Source organism: Pristiophorus japonicus, chromosome 10 (assembly GCF_044704955.1).
Source record: "Pristiophorus japonicus isolate sPriJap1 chromosome 10, sPriJap1.hap1, whole genome shotgun sequence".
NCBI classification, from domain to species: domain Eukaryota; kingdom Metazoa; phylum Chordata; class Chondrichthyes; family Pristiophoridae; genus Pristiophorus; species Pristiophorus japonicus.
Window position 1 is genome coordinate 155,106,650 of NC_091986.1, and position 17,688 is coordinate 155,124,337.

General features: G+C 42.1%; 1 protein-coding gene across 1 annotated transcript in view; it reads right to left on the bottom strand.

The window, feature by feature from the left end:
- Positions 1–360: 360 nt before the first annotated feature.
- ska3 (spindle and kinetochore associated complex subunit 3) overlaps positions 361–17,688 on the bottom strand; it is a 32,722-nt gene continuing 15,394 nt past the window's right edge. Inside the window, exons 6-10 of the mRNA XM_070891537.1 lie at positions 16,946–17,055; positions 12,209–12,378; positions 5,715–5,939; positions 2,651–2,778; positions 361–1,400 (exon numbers count right to left, since the gene is read on the bottom strand). Of these exons, the coding sequence (XP_070747638.1) occupies positions 1,394–1,400; positions 2,651–2,778; positions 5,715–5,939; positions 12,209–12,378; positions 16,946–17,055 (640 nt within the window). The 3' untranslated portion in view covers positions 361–1,393. The remainder of the gene's footprint in view (positions 1,401–2,650; positions 2,779–5,714; positions 5,940–12,208; positions 12,379–16,945; positions 17,056–17,688) is intronic.

A 17,688-nucleotide genomic window follows, 5' to 3' on the forward strand; every position in this document is an offset into this window, starting at 1 on the left:
CATTTTCATTCTGGTCAGGAATACTGGTGTCACTACTGCAGCCCTGAATTCGAGGCCTGGTAGTATCAATCCATTGTGCCACTAATTATGCCCATTATGCTATTGACTAGTTTGTAACACTACAGGAGAACAAATGAGAGCACATGAAAAATAATAATATTGCACCTTTCGTGTCCTTAGATGTCTGAAAACACTTCAGTGAATTAGTTACTTCTGAAGTAAAGTCACTTACCTAGACAAATTTGTGCAGTGAGTGCTACCAATAGACAAGCTGACAACCAAGGAAAACAACCAGTGTAGCTTACTCTCCAAGTTTGCCTCTATCAAATGTACAAATATTAAAATCAGGTACAAGGTTACTGGTTTTTCATGGAAATGTTTAATCCTACAACATTGGTAAACATCCCAGAATTCCACTCAGTGGCCTTGATCACAAGCACAAACCTTCACACGACCTTTAAAAACCAACTGGCACCAAAACCATGAAACAAAAAATTTGTAGGTAAAGTTTAATTGTTATTTTAAAAAGCCAGAAAGCTAAAATTACATTGTACACCTCGTGATATTAACTGATGCTTTCATAAATAAAGTTATACATCGAGATAGAATATACAAAATGGGGAAGAACAGAAAAAATGCAAAAATGAAAGTCATGAGGTTGGCAGAAAGGACCAAAACATATGGAAATGTAGTTTGATTTGGGTTTCCTCTCCAATTTTCTGCTCTTGCTGTTCCTCTTCTGAAACCGGTTGCTTAATCAAAATCAGTCTTCTGCATCCTTATCCATTCAAAATCTACAATATCTTTTACAGATAATGAAAATATACAGAAAACTACTAATTTTATAGAAATGTGATTAAAATGCTACATTGAGGATTTTACACAAATTATCATGTTGACCAAAATTCTGTAATTTTGTTTGAACTTGGGCGTGGAAAATATTGGGAAGGAGACAAATTGCAGTCAGATGTTGAATGTCAGAACCACTGTCATGCAGCTTTAAGTACTGTACCCTACCTCAGCATAGTGCATGCAAGGCTTCAAATCTTCCCACAAACAGCAAATAAAACTATAAGGCACAATCTATTTAAAAGTTCTCAATTACAGCTTTGATCTTGCCTTATAATGTGCTGGGAATATGCAAACACTTTTTGTGCTTCATCAATAACTAACCTTTTTCTACAGTACCATTTACATGGCCCACTTTACCCTCGTGTGAATCTGGAGTTGCTTCCATACTTGCTAATTCAATCGCACAGAACCTTCCATTGCCAGAACCACTCAAACATTCTACTCTGGTCTTAATTTGCTGACGAATCTAATAGACTGGATAATGGAAAAATAATCTATTTTTCAATTCATTTCACCAAGACTTATCAAAGATGGACACAGGTCACTTTCTGGAAAAATAAAAAGGGAAAATGAGTAATATTAATCCATATATTTTAGATTACTAAAAGTATAAATGACATAACCATTAGTACCACATAATTGAGCTATTAGATTGTCAACTGGCCTATCAATTCTGTAGTTTCATGCATAGTTATGCTTTGTGCAATGATCACACGCACGCCAAATTATTTATATTTCACACTACAGCACTGTCACCATATAAAAATACTCAGACACCAACTGTGAAAAGGTACAATAAAAATGATACTTCAGTACACGAGCCAGGGATGAGAAAAGATCTATTGAAGGTCCCCCATCTAGAACTTTTCCACTATGGTATCTCATTGTATAGTGAATAAGCTCAAATATTTTTTCCTTCATTAAGTCCTTGGAAGATTATTCCAATCATTTAGCATCTTGAGAATAGACAATAATTTTAACCAATTTTTTCCTGATATTTACTGAAAAATATAAATGAATGAGTGAAAATTAATTTGTCCTTGAAGGATCCCCACTGAAAAATGCCTTTGTGGACACTTGGAGAGATCAAAAGTAGGCTTGGCTGTGCTGGCTCTTTTACATGTAGGGCTGTAGCTAAAGTACATCATTTTATGGAGAATGGAGAAAATGAGAGCGAGAGATGGAATACCACACTCCAGCTTATATAATTCGATGAGAAAAAAATAACCACACACAGGGATATCTGTCCCCGAGATACTTTTAGGTAGAATAACTTAAATTAGTCGATATACATTCTGAAAAAGCTTTTTCAATTGTCAGATTATAACCTAACTTTTCTCCATTAGTTATATTCTAAACGAGTAGGACCAAACAGAAAAGTGTTATAGGCTGCAACATTTGTGCAGTTTCGCAATGTAGTTGACTACACGAATGCCTTTGAGATATGCAGGTTACTCCATCTGCTCTACAGATATCCTGCAAATAGTGCAATGCCCTTCAACACCAGCAGCAATGGAAGCACATTCTGCCATGCTTTACCCATCTTAGGTTAAGCTAGAAAACAGTTTCAAAAGCTGGATCCATAGTATAGGCTGCATTTTAACAAAAAGGATAACTTGTGCTCAATTGATCCAATCTTTGAAGTGGAGAGGTTTCTAATAGAAAGGTTATCAATGATGTGCAGCCTTGAATCATATTAGTTGCATAAATTGCCAAGAATTCTAATTTATTCAATACAGAATAGCAAAAGATTTAAAATACCAACATTGTACTGCTAAAATGAATGATCACATCTTACCTATTTTCTTTCTCATATTTGTTCCTGGATGCAGATATCATTAGATCAACAGAAGTCAAATTTTGTCTGCTAAATTTGTGTCTTATATCATGAGGAGTCCTTAAATTCACATCATAAGACGACAGAATCTGGTACACAGATTAAATTGTTAGTATACTATGGCAAAATAATTGGAAAATTACTAGTTACAAAAATGACAAGTGACAAATTAAAGTTTAGTTATACTTATTATGTGAGTGCATAGGCAAGTCAGATAAATTCCTTCTGAAACAACAACTATTTATAAAGGGGGAGATAGCAGACGGGGGAGGGGGGGGGAGAAAGCAGACGGGGGTGGGGGGGGAGAAAGCAGACGGGGGTGGGGGGGGGGAGAAAGCAGACTGGGGTGGGGGGGGGGGGGGGGAGAAAGCAGACGGGGGTGGGGGGGGGGGGGGGAGAAAGCAGACGGGGGTGGGGGGGGGGGGGGAGAAAGCAGACGGGGGTGGGGGGGGGGGGGAGAAAGCAGACGGGGGTGGGGGGGGGGGGAGAAAGGAGACGGGGGTGGGGGGGGGGGGGGAGGAAAGGAGACGGGGGTGGGGGGGGGGGAAGGAGACGGGGGTGGGGGGGGGAAGGAGACGGGGTGGGGGGGGGGGGAAGGAGACGGGGTGGGGGGGGGGGGAAGGAGACGGGGTGGGGGGGGGGGGGGAAGGAGACGGGGTGGGGGGGGGGGGGAAGGAGATGGGGGTGGGGGGGGGGAAAGGAGATGGGGGTGGGGGGGGGAAAGGAGACGGGGGTTGGGGGGGGAAAGGAGATGGGGGTGGGGGGGGGGAAAAGGAGATGGGGGTGGGGGGGGGGAAAAGGAGATGGGGGTGGGGGGGGGGAAAAGGAGATGGGGGTGGGGGGGGGGAAAAGGAGATGGGGATGGAAAGGAGATGGGGATGGAAAGGAGATGTGGGGGGGAAGAAGAAGGAGAAGAAGGTGGGGGGGGGGGGGGAAGGAAGAGGCTGAACGGGCCCAAGACCGGGGAGGGCCCGTCCCCAGATTTACAGGTAGATGGCGTTGGGTCGGGTCGGGAGCGCAGGCCGGGTCGGGAGGTCATGTCGGGTCCAGTCCAGGGGGTCGGGTCCGGAGGCGGCGGGGAGCGGGAGTCACGTCGAGTCGGGTCGGGAGGAAGCAGGAGCTGGGCGTGGGAGGGCTAGGGGCTGTGTGCTTCGGGCCCCTCCCACACAGTTTTGGGTGCCTGGAGCTACTGCACATGCGCGCCCACTGTAGTGCGCATGTGCAGAGGTCCCGGCACTGTTTTCAGCGCAGGGACCGAGCTCCGCCCCCTGCAGCTCGTACTGCGCCGCACCCGGCTCAAGAGTACCAGCAGGGAGCCGGAGAATCTGGAAGTTTTTTTTAGGCGCACTTTGAGGCGCGAAAAATGGGAGTCCAGGTCGGGGCTGCGCCGTTCTAGGCTCGGCCCAAAACTTGGGCCCAGTGACTGTACTTTCTGAATCATACAAAGAAAATAATATCCACACCTCTCCTTGAATAAAAATATGGGGACTAAACAACAAAGAAACCATCAATTCTCTCTTCCGCCCCCCCCCCCCCCCCCACTCCCCCCACCTCCCATCTCCATCCCCACTGAACAGAAATTCCAGAAAAGGACTGGAAAACCACTTAGAATCTCAACACCTCCATTGCATAAGCAGAAATTAGAGGGTTGAACTGTACTCCCATACACAGTATTAACATTTTAAATTGAACACCGAGGAGGAGAACGCAAGAAAATGGGGAGAGGGTGAGAGAAAGAAAGAACAAGATCCCACCACAGATAAAACTATTGTGAACATACCTCATCACCACATTGAATTCCCCCTGCAACTGAACAGAAGTATGTTGGGTGAGATTCTGAGGCCTCCTGCCTAGTGGAAATGAGGGGGTAGCACCCTGAAAATTGTGAAGAACTTATTGCCATTGTTCATGTGACCATCACTATTTTGCCTGGGTCCTTGGAATCGACATGTGGCGGCCTGAAGCAAGTGTACATTTATGTTAGGTGTTGAAATGCCATTTTAGGACTCTACTGGGTGGATTGTGCAGTATCGTGGTCCAGCCGAATACGAATCCAAAGGTAAGTACTTGTATTTATTTTGCAGAACCTGCAACACCATAACCAGGCTGGTGCTGCACCCCCCCCTTCCCCACACACACACTCCCCTCTCATCAATCATCCAACAACGGACCCCACCCCCTCTGAACTACCTTTATGGACTGCCCAAAATTGCTCTGCGACGCTTGTTTTCTGTCTGCAGCCCATCGGCTCCCAATGTTAACCTCATAATTGACTGGGCATTATCAGTTGGCTGGCCAGTCGCTTGAAAACACATGGAGGAAACATCTCATCCATCCTTATCTGCTACACCACTTCTCCAAACACACATTGAACTCCCTTATTTTACTATACTGACTAGCACATGGCACTGTATGCAATCCTGAGATTACTACTCTTGAGGTGCAGCTCTTTATCTCCCAATTGCTGAAACTCCATTTGCAGCACTTCAATGCTGTTTCTTTGAGTCATTGGTCCCAAAATGAAGCACAACTTCTGCCTGTTCATTCGCCAAAACCTTTGCATCTGCTTTGATTATATCCTTTACCCTGGAAGACAACATGTCATTTAGGACTTTTGGTTGCGGTTACAGAAGTGCCTGTCTACTCTCCAACTATAGCATCCCAATTACCACTGTCTTTCTGTACTTTCCCACTTTGGCACCACAGTGTCATGGCATTGTCCACGGTTGTCCTTATTCAAGTTGCTGCCATTGTCTTTATCAATTTAACTCTGGGCTTCCCTGTAATACTTCCTGTCTTCTCTTCGTACCCTAATGCAACCAATTCTTCCTTTTCTTGGTCACATTCAGTTATCAGTCAAAGATGATGAGATAGAAGGTGGCTGCGAAGAAACTGCAAATTTATTTTCTCTTTTTGTACTGTGTTTAAAAAACATGGGCACATGCTGCTTTTATTCTATGCTGCATTTTAGTAATTTGTTATTCCATTTTGGAGCAGTGAAAATTAAACAAGAAACAAAACCAACCTTAAGAACATCTGCAGTAATCTGTGTGGTAATTTCTGGGGCCTCTGGGGTATCTAGAATGTCACAATCAGTCATCATTGGTGGAGGTGTTAGCGATTTGCCATATCCATTCAGGAAGTGATGTTCAGAACTCATGGCTGGTGGCTGAGGTTCTTCTAAACTTAACCTATCTGTTGCACTTTCTTCTACAGGTGCAGTAGTTACTTCCTTTTTTAAATGTTGACACTGAGAAGGAAAAAATTAACATAAAATAAAAATATATAACTGTCCTACATAAAGAGGGGTTTGGTGTCATTTATACTTAATTCAATTTATTGATATGACCAGCTTTTGTTGGTGAGAATCCATACCTTTCAAGTTATTTTTCTTCTCCCTGACAGCTAAAAAGGCAACACTATTGGCTAGGCTGTGTGGAATGCAAGAGAAGCTCAACGACAATTGTAACTCCTTCCTGTCAGGGAGGGGTAAAGAGAGCTCTTTAATTGTGCTTTTCTACATTCTACAGCAGTAAATAGATAATGGTAATTCAAAAGTGTGTGCAAGACTCTTGTGGTAGTGATGGTGGGGGATGTTCAGACAATCCTATCTCCTACCACTTTGATCCCTTAATGCATTAGTCTGGCCATGTGTTATTTTCCACTTTGAGGTGATGGAAGAACATGGTAATTATTCCATGTATTCTCCAGTAATAGATTCAACACAATTTGGGATTGTTGAACCTAAGCATACCAATCTAGATACAGTGAATAAAGAAATAAGTTTCAGTTCATAATGGTCTCAGCTATTTCATGTAAACTGTAGTCTGGCTACAATCATGGAGAAAGCCAAAATTATAATGGCCTGGATTTACGGTGGGTAATAATGGCGAACTAACTAACTGTTATTATCCCTTTGAAACTGATTGCAACTTCATCATGTAGCGCATGTGCATCTAAATGCGTAAATCTAGAAGTTGCGGTCAGTCACTGGCTGTGCTGTGGGTCCCCCACGCCGTAGCTGGCAATCAGTGAAACTGGCAAAAACTTGGGCTTTTCTGTGGTAATATCGTTTTAAATACCCCATTAAAAGTTAGGCCTTGTTGGATTAGGTGTAACTGGGGTTTTAACAGCTTATTGGCTGCTAAACAAACATTATAGCCCTGAAAAACTAATTTTGTGGCATGTCAAGTTTCTCCATTATGATAAAAAATTAAAATTTTTAAGAAACTTAAAAAAAATATTTTAAAAGTTTGTTCATAATTATTTCAGGTTTACCTTTTCCCCATGCAAGAGCCCGAATCTTTATTTTGCTCTCTAACATTCTTGAAAAGTCAGAATAAAAGAAACTTCTTCACTTCCGAGTTCTCTGTGAGAATTCTGCATTATGATTGGCTGCTTAGACAGCTAGTCAACGTCACAGCAGAGCGCTCTAGGGTCCCTATTATTCTACACTGATGCATCGAAAAAGGCAAACTTCTCACCACGGTGGTCGCAAGATCTTTGTGGGCAGCGGCTTTGCTTTGCCTTTACTTTGCCATGGATGTTAAAGAAAAGATCATGGAGTATCTGGATAGAAATAAAATCGTAAGATTTTGCCAATCTAACTTTTTTTTTTTGAGGGTGTGATAAAGGAGCCTGATAGGGGTAAGGTAGTGGATGCGGTGTACTTGGATTTCAGTAAAGCCTTTTTGATACAGTTCCTCTGGAAAGGCTAGTACAAAAAATAAAGCAGGAATCAGTGGAAATATTTTTAAATGGATACGCAATTGGCTTACCAATAGTGATACAATTGCCATCGGCCTGAGAGAATTTTACCAGTGGGGTCCCACAGGTGTCTGTTTTGGGACCTCTTGTGTAACATTTTTATAAATGATCTGGAGCTAAGAGACACAAGCAAAGTGCTTCAATTTGCAGATGATACAAATCTAACAAAAGTGGCAGATTCCAAAGCTGGAGAGTGTAAGTTACAGAAGGATTTGAATATTATCATAGACAGTCCCTCGAAATCAAGAAAGACTTGCTTCCATTCAAAGTGAGTTCTCAGTTGACTGGAATTACAGTCTTTGTCACAGGTGGGACAGACAGTCGTTGAAGCATTTGAATATACTTGGGAATTGAGTAGCCATGTGGGTGGCAGATAAAATGCAATATAGAGAAATGCAAATTGCTTCATAGAATCATAGAAATTTACAGCACAGCACAGCACAGGAGGACATCTCAGCCCGTGCCGACCGACCAAGAGCTATCCAGCCTAATCCCACTTTCCACCTCTTGGTTCGTAGCCCTGTAGGTTATGACACTAAGTGTACATCCAAGTATCTTTTAAATGTGGTGAGGGTTCCTGCCTCTACCACCCTTTCAGGCAGTGAGTTACAGACTCTCACCACCCTCTGGGTGAAGACATTTCCCCTCATTTCCTCTAAACCTCCTCCGAATTACTTTAAATCTATGCCCCCTGATCTGCCAAGGGAAACATGTCCTTCCTATCCACTCTATCCAGGCCCCTCATAATTTTATAGACCCAGCATCTCCAATCTTTCCTCGTGGCTAAAATTCTCCAGTCCAGGCAACATTCTTGTAAATCTCATCTGCACCCTTTCCAGTGCAATCACATCTTTCCTGTAATGTGGTGACCAGAACTGCACACAGTACTCCAGCTGCAGCCTAACCAGTGGTTTATACAGTTCAAGCATAACCTCTTTGCTCTCCCATGCCTCGACTAATAAAGGCATGTATTCCATATGCCTTCTTAACCACCTTATCTACCCAGTCTGCTACCTTCAGGGGTCTGTGGACTTGCACTCCAAGGTCCCTTTGTTCCTCTGCACTTTTCAGTGTCGTACCATTTATTGTGTATTCCCTTGCCTTGTTAGACCTCCCCAAATGCATTACCTCACACTTATCCGAATTGAATTCCATTTGCCACTGTTCTGCCCACCTGACCAGTACATTGATATCTTTCTGCAGTCCACAGCTGCTTTCTTCATCATCAACCACACAGCCTATTTTAGTGTCATCTGCAAACTTCATAATCATACCCCCAACATTTAAGTCCAAGTCATTGATATATACCACAAAAAGCAAGGGACCCAAAACCGAGCCCTGCGGAACCCCACTGGATACAGTCTTCCAGTCACAAAAACACCCACCAACCATTACCCTTTGCTTCCTGCCTCCAAGCCAATTTTGGATCCAACTTGCCACTTTGCCCTGGATCCCATGGGCTATTACATTTGTGACAAGTCTGCCACGTGGGACCTTATCAAAAGCTTTGCTAAAATCTATATACACACTACATCATACGCACTGCCCTCATCGACCCTCCTGGTTACCTCCTTGAAAAATTCAATCAAGTTAGTCAGACACGATCTTCCCTTGACAAATCCATGCTGACTGTCCTTGATTAATCCACGTCTTTCCAAATGAAGATTTAGCCTGTTCCTCAGGATTTTTTCTAATAATTTTCCCACCACTGAGGTTAGGTTGAGTGGCCTGTATTTAATCGGTCTATTCCTTTCTCCCTTTTTAAACAAAGGTATAACATTAGCAGTCCTCTAGTCCTCTGGCACCACACCTGTAACCAGAGACAATTGGAAAATGATGGTCAGAGCCTCTATTTCCTCTTTTGCTTTCTTAACAGCCTGAGATACATTTCATCCAGGCTTGGGGATTTATCCACTTTCAAAGCTGCTAAGCCCCTTAATACTACTTCTTTCACTATGTTTATCTCGTCTAATATTTCACACTCTTACTCCTTCATTGCAAAGTCTGCATCGCCCCTCTCCTTTGTGAAAACGGATGCAAAGTATTCATTAAGAATCATACCCACGTCTTCTGGCTCCACACACAGGTTTCCTTTATGGTCTCTAATAGGCCCCATTCTCTCTCTCGTTATCCTGTTGTTAATGTATTTATAAAACATCTTTGGGTTTTCCCCGATTTTACTTGCCAACATTCTTTCATGCTCTCCCTTTACTTTCCTGCTCTCCCTTTGCTTTCCTGATATCTTTTTTAATTGCACCCCTGCACTTCTTATACTCCTCTAGAGTTTCTGCAGTGTTGAGTTCCCGGTATCTGTCATAAGCTTCCCTTTTTTTCTTTATCTTACCCAGTATGTCCCTTGACATCCAGGGAGCTCTAGATTTGTTGGTCCTTTTTTTGTTGTTGAAGGGAACGTGCTTGCTCTGTACCCTCAGGATCTCCTCCTTGAATGCCTTTCACTGCTCTGACACCGATTTACCATCAAGTAGCCGTTTCCTTTCCACTTTGGCCAAATCCAATCTCAGCTCAGCGAAATTGCCTTTACCCCAATTGAGAACATTTATTCCTGGTCCCCCTGTGTCTTTTTCCATAGCTACCCTAAATCTTACTGAATTATGATCACTAGCACCAAAATGTTCTCCATCTGCCCCTCTTCATTCCCCAAAACCAAGTCCAGAACCGCCTCCTCCCTTGTTGGGCTTGTTACATACTGGCTAAAGAGGTTCTCCCGAATGCATTTTACGAATTCCGCACCCTCTGTACCATTCACACTACCTTTTTCCCCAGTTAATATTAGGGTAGTTGAAATCCCCCACAACTCTATAGTTTTTGCACTTCGCAGCAATTTGCCCACATATTTGTTCTTCTATTTCCCTCTGACTGCTTGCGGGTCTATAGTACACTCCCAGTTGTGTGATTGCCCCTTTTTTGTTCTTTAATTCAATCCATATGGCCTTATTTGATGATCCCTCTAACATATCATCCCTTCTCACAGCTGTAATTGTTTCTTCAATCACATGGGTACAAAAAATCCAGGAAAGAACTATTACGTAACGAAAGAAAATAATGCGCATGGAAAACGAGAGATCTGGCTTCCTGATTGACAATAAATTGAAGTTATCGCAACAATGCTCAGCAGTGATGAGTAAAGCAAATCAGATGCTGGGTTGTATTAAAAGGGCAATATTGAAACAAAATAGCAAGGTAATCCTGCCAGTTACTAAATCGTTGGTACGTTTGCACTTACATTACAGTTCTGGTCACCACAGTACAAAAAGGAAGCTATTGATGAAGCTGAAGCTATTGAAAGGATACAGAAGAGAGCAACCAGAATGATTGAGGAGATGGAGGGATTGGATTTTGAGGAACGATTATGTAAATTTGGCATGTACTCATCGAGAAGTGATTATGATTGCAGGTTTTCGGATTCTAAAAGGACTAGATAATAACAAGCTATTTCACGTTGTCCAGCACAGTAGAACCAGAGGACATGGCCTGCGCTTGAAGGGAGAGTAAATTCAAAACTAATGTGCAGAAACAATATTTCAGTAAGCGAGTAGTCAATCTATGAAACAGATTCCCTAAAGAGACAGTGGAAGCAGTTAGTATTAATTCAAATGCAAATTAAATAGAATTCTTTCTGAAAATTGCATTTTGGACTATAGTATGAGAGTAATTTGGGAAATGATGTGGTAAATGTGTGCTTGGGAGGAAAAGGGTGACTTTAGACCTATGGTTCCCAAAGCGCTCTACTGCTGGGTTTTTTTCTTCTCATTTTTGGGTCTGTTATAGAATAATTGCAAGAGATTAATTGCGATGATTAATGAACAACTCCATTATCATTGTATCATACGATTACCAAGATCATAGAAGGCAAAGTAGATTGATGGACCTTGTCTTTTTTCATCTAACAATTCCTATGTTCCTATGACTGATCTGTACATCAACTCCATTTACCTGCCTTCAATCCATATCTCTTGATACCCTTACCCAATTACATTTTGTTGAGCTCAGTCTTCAAAATTTTAAATTGACCTGACATACACAGCTTTTTGAGGGAGAGAATTACAGATTTCTATGGCACATACGTATACAAATCTGCAAGGTTTTTCATGAAATGTTGCATTTCAACAGGTCACTTCTCCGAGCCGTGTAAGATCACCACATTTCAGGATTCTGATCTACCCATATGGGAGGATTTTAGGATGATTTATGATAAAAGTACTATTAGGTCAAATGTAGCTCTCAAGGAGTTATATTCACAGAACAGTAGAACTATGAAAGGTATATTAGGATTCAGATGAGGAGTCTAAACCAGAGTGCTTCAGACAATGAAACTAGTTAAGAAATTCCAGTGGACCTTCACACCTATTAACATACAGATGTTTCTATTCATGCAAGTCCAGCATAAAGTATCTGATGAGAATATACTCTTGGGAGAGGGGCTAGTCAGTTTGGTTGAAAAGCCTGCTGGAAAATCTCTGAAGGACCTGTGCTTCCACTTCCTGAGTATAAGAGAAAAGTGACTTGTGCAGGCAGGCAGCTAGCTAGCTAGCAAGGCGGGAAAAAAAGCAGTTTAAAATCAGTGATTGGGGAATGCTGACAAACTTGACTAGTCTTTCTACAAAGTCAAGTCAAATAAAAATTTAATTGGTTTGCTAGATATTAATTGCCATTTGCAGATCTGTAAAACAATATGAACAGAGATGCTTGCAGAGATACAGTTTTACATTGGTGCTGAAAAATCATACTCACAGTAGATTGCTTTTTCAGCCATGGTGTTTCAAAATTTGGCAGTACTGGAGATGGCACAGAGCCATTTGATTTTCTTTCTTCATATGCTGGAACTTTGGAGAAATCTTTATAAATTTTTAGGCCAGGTGTGCAGAACACAGGAGGTAAAGGAGAATTCGGCACATCTTCAGCTAAAAATACAAAAGTATAGCCAATGTTTCTAGGCAGCAATATTTTATTGAACGACACAAGTTGGGATTTAGAATTTTAAGCTCAAACCTAGGTATTATTTTCTATGTACTGAATGAGCAGAGGGAAAAGCACTTTGGGTTTGTGATTGAGGGATATTTTAGTGGAACAGAAAAACAGCCTACTGTTTAAAAAAAAATGGAAATCTTAAAAATCTCATTTTAATTTGCATGAACAAATCAAGAGGTCACATTACATTGTATATTGGGTATATTTTAGCATTGTTCCGACAGTTTACTGGATTGTTTCAGTTTCTCTTCTTTGTTCCAGCTCCATAAACTTCGATCACTGAATCTCAGAACACACTGTAAATAACCAGTTATAAGCTGGAATGGAAAAAAAGTGATCTGATGTTCATTAAGAAGGTGATAGGGGAAGGAAGAGAGAGAGAAAAAAAAAGAGGGAAAAAAAAGTACTCTTTGATGCAAGGCTGTAAAAATAAACAAGACAATTGCCACCTGAAGATAAATAAGTTGTCACTTACACACACTTTCTCCTTCATCTTGGAGATCACCTGATCAGGTCTCCAGCTCAACAGAAGTTGCTGTGCTCACATTACCTACAAGCTCTGAAGGAAAATGGTGGCAGAAGAATCAAGACAACCAGAATGGAAAACGACAAATTCTTATGCCACCATTGTTAGCTGTGAAATTGCAGAACTGGTCAACTTTTTTTAGACGAGGTCTGACCATCACAAGGTTCTCAGCTTTTTTCACTCCTGCAGCTAACGATGATGGTATTGAAAAGTCTGGAAATATCAAGATTCTTGCATTCAAGTTTAGTTTTTCTTAAAATTCTTCTCACCTTCTCCTACCCTTCCTTAGTCTTTGATTTTACTTTTCTCTCTCATTTATCTCTGCAACATTCACAATTTTGCATGGTAAGAGAAATCTAGACACTGGACAATGTGCCCAGTATTAAGAGGGAGCAAAAATTGACAATAGAAAACCTGAAAGAAAACCAAAAAATATGCTTGGTCTTGCTGGAGCTGGAGGAGTTTGGTTGGTTGACGAGGACTCCAGGCAACATCATCATAGGCAGTCCCTCGAAATCGAGGAAGACTTGCCTCCACTCTAAAAGTGAGTTCTTAGGTGACTGAACAGTCCAATACGGGAATTACAGTCTCTGTCACAGATGTGAGAGATAGTCATTGAAGGAAAGGGTGGGTGGGGAGTCTGGTTTGCCGCACGCTCCTTCGGTTGCCTGCGCTTGCTTTCTGCATGCTCTCGGTGACAAAATTCGAGGTGCTTAGCGCCCTCCCGGATGCTCTTCCTCCACTTAGGGCAGTCTTTGGCCAGGGACTCCCAAGTGTCGGTGGGGATGTTGAATTTTATCAAGGAGGCTTTGAGGGTGTCCTTGAAACGTTTCCTCTGCCCACCTGGGGCTCGCCTGCCGTGTAGGAGCTCCGAGTAGAGTGCTTGCTTTGGAAGTCTTGTGTCAGGCATGGGAACAATATAGTCCGTCCAACAGAGCTGGTCGAATGTGGTCAGTGCTTCGATGCTGGGGATGTTGGCCTGATCAAGAACACAAACGTTGGTGCGTCTGTCCTCCCAGGGGATTTGCAGGATCTTGCGGAGACATCGTTGGTGGTATTTCTCCAGCGATTTGAGGTGTCTACTGTATATGGTCCACGTCTCTGAGCCATACAGGAGGGCGGGTATCACTGCAGCCCTGTAGACCATGAGCTTGGTGCCAGATTTGAGGGCCTGATCTTCGAAAACTCTCTTCCTCAGGCGGCCGAAGGCTGCGCTGGTGCACAGGAGGCGGTGTTGAACCTCGTCGTTGATGTTTGCCCATGCTGATAATGGGCTCCCAAGGTATGGAAAGTGGTCCACGTTTTCCAGGGCCGCGCCGGGGATCTTGATGACTGGTGGGGCAGTGTCGTGTGGCGGGGTCAGGTTGGTGGAGGACCTTTGTCTTATGGATGTTTAGTGTAAGGCCCATGCTTTCATACGCCTCAGTGAAGATGTTGACTATAACTTGACACTGAATGTGCGCAACCTTCGTCGTCTCCAGGCCAGATCCAAGACCGTCCCATCCTGTCGTCGAGCTATAGTACGTGGACGATGTTTGCATCCAAGCAAAAATATCAGTAGCAGCAGTTAAGTTTCATTTAGTACACAGATCAACTCTCCCAACCGCTAACTGTACAGGCTATATTTCCCATTTATGGAGAGTGCTCTATATTTGGAGATTCAATGCAAGAGTACTAAGCTTTCCTGGATTGGATGCCTCCACATCAGTATCCAAAGTGATGCCAGTGTTCTTTCCCATGGAAGCATTTGTCTAAAGTGCCCGTAACTGAAGTCAATTGAATGGCTATGGAGATATTAAATGTCAGTCTTTGTTTATGGGGTGGGAGGAAGACATCAACAAGGTGGGATTAAAAACATTTTTTTTTAACCTAGACATGGCTTGTGTGAAGAGTACCTTACACTGAAAGTGAAAGTCATTTCTATTTTGCTACCTTTTCTTTTGAGTAATCTTACATACAAACAGAATGAGCTGGATTTTCGGTCTTTTGCTGCTCCTGTTAGCGCCCCGGAGGGGCGGCAATAAGCAGTTCAGTGGGAGAGGGAACATAAAACAATCAGCATCACTAGAGGAAAAAGTACTAGGCAAACTAATGGAAAAAGGTGGACAAGTCCCTTGCACCTGATGTCCTGCGTCCTAGGGTCTTAAAGGAAGTGGCTGCAGAGATAGTGAATGCATTGGTTGTAATCTACCAAAATTCCCTGGATTCTGGAGAAATCCCAGTGGATTGGAAAACCGCAAATGTAACATGCCTATTTAAGAAAGGAGGGAGACAGAAAGCAGGAAACTATAGACCAGTTAGCCTAACATCTGTCATTGGGAAAATGCTGGAGTCCATTATTAAGGAGGTAGTAGCAGGACATTTAGAAAATCATACCATGCTGACTGCTTGACTGTTTTATGAAACGGAAATCATGTTTGACAAATTTGTTGGGAGTTCTTTGAGGATGTAACACGCAGGGTGGATAAAGGGGAACCAGTAGATGTTGTGTATTTGGATTTCCAGGTGTATTTGGATTTCCAGAAGGCATTAGATAAAGTGCCACACAAAAAGTTACTGCACAAGACAAGAGCTCATGAGGTTGGGCATAATATATTAGCATGGATAGAGGATTAGCTAATGAACAGAAAACAGAGAGTCGGAATTATTGGGTCATTTTCAGATTGACAAACTGTAACTAGTGAGGTGCCACAGGGATCAGTGCTGGGGCCGCAACTATTTACAAGGGACCAAGTGTAATGTAGCCAAATTTGCTGATGAGCAAAGATAGGTGGGAAAGCAAGTTGTGAAGAGTACACAAAGAATCTGCAAAGGGATATAGATAGGCTCAAGTGAGTGGGCAAAAGTTTGGCAGATGGAATATAATTTGGGAAAATGTGAGGTTATCCACTTTGGGAGGAAAAACAAAGCAAATTATTTAAATGGGGAGAGATTACAGAGGGATCTGGGGGTTCTTGTACATGAAACACAAAAAGTTAGCGTGCAGGTACAGCAAGTAATTAGGAAGGCAAATGGAATGTTGGCCTTTATTGCAAAGGGGATGAAATAGAGAAGTCCTGCGGCAACTATACAGGGCATTGGTGAGACCACACCTGGAGTACTGCATACATTTTTGGTCTCCTTATTTGAGGAAGGATATACTTGCATTGGAGGCAGTTCAGAGAAGGTTCACAAGGTTGATTCCTGAAATAAGGGATTGTCTTATGAAGAAAGGTTGATCGTATACTCATTGGAGTTTAGAAGAATGAGAGGTGATCTTATTGAATCGTGTAAGATTCTGAGGGGGCTTGATAGGGTAGATGCAGAGAGGATGTTTCCCCCATGGGGGAATCTAGAACTAGGGGGCATAGTTTCAGAATAAGGGGTCACCCATTTAAAACGGAAATGAGGAAGAATTTCCTCTGAGGTTGTGAATCATTGGAATTCTCTACCCCAGAGAACTGTGGAGGTTGGGTCATTGAATATATTTGAGGTGGAGATAGACAGATTTTTGAACGATAAGGGAGTCAAAAGGTTATGGGGAGCGTGCAGGGAAGTGGAGTTGAAGATCAGATCAGCTATGATCTTATTGAATGGCGGAGCAGGCTCAAGGGGCCCAATAGCCTACTCCTGCTCCTATTTCTTATGTTGTGTCCTAGGTTGGCATCATCTGCAAATTTGACCAACTTGCACTGAGGTTTTTGAATCCAAGCCATGTTCTATGCAAGTTGCAGTGGATGGGCTACTGAGTCAACAACAGCTAACCATTATAATACTAAAAATTATAGCTTGAACATTCTGATCTGCAGGAATTAATCCTAAAGCTAATAACTTAGCAATGGGCACTTTGTCATCTAATTGTAATGATTGGATCACTTTCCCAGCATAAATGTAATCGATAGATCTACCAATGGATTCTATACATATAAGTCTAATACTATTCAGTAATAGAAGCTTTATTCTCAAATATTTAAAGTATGCAACCGAATACTTACTGTTGAGAAGTGCCTGGTGTGACATACAAGACACAGAAACATCCTTTTCAACCTGTTTTGATACAGAGATTTCCCATGGATTTCCTTCAGCTGTTGGTATAGGATTACAACTGGAAACCAGTTTTTTGGAAGGCAGTGGAAGAACAAAAAGAAAGAAAGATCATACCCTATAAATTAATATAAGTTGGTCAAGTAGTGACAAATGCAATAAATATATTCACCCGCATAATCAATTATTCATAATACTTAAAATTGCATTTTTTGGGGAGAATGCAAACACTTTATTTATCTCCCCAATCTCTGGGTCACAAATGCTAAGAAATGGTGTACTGTAACCCCACTTCTAGTTCTACACTAAAGCTGCTCTTAAAAAAAAACCTCGTCAAGTGGTATACCTAGCCTCGTTAGCACTCCCCATGACACTGTAGCAGAGACTGAAACTTTAATTGTGACAGAACCAATTCTGTCATACTGTAGTGCCACGAGTTAAGTGCTTATATTGAACGTGCTCTGCCATCACAGGAATAAAAAGATAGTTTAAAAAAAATTGGGTTGCTATTTCAATCTTCATCACACAGGTGCAAGTTTGTTCAAAACCATCATGCAGCCATTGTTATTGTAAATGCTAAACTTCAAAATATGGACAGCAGTGCAAATCTTTCACTTAAATTCATAAAAATAGTATACTAATCTTGTTTGGAACTTTGTAAGAATTATCAATGCAATGAAAATGTAGTTTGGAG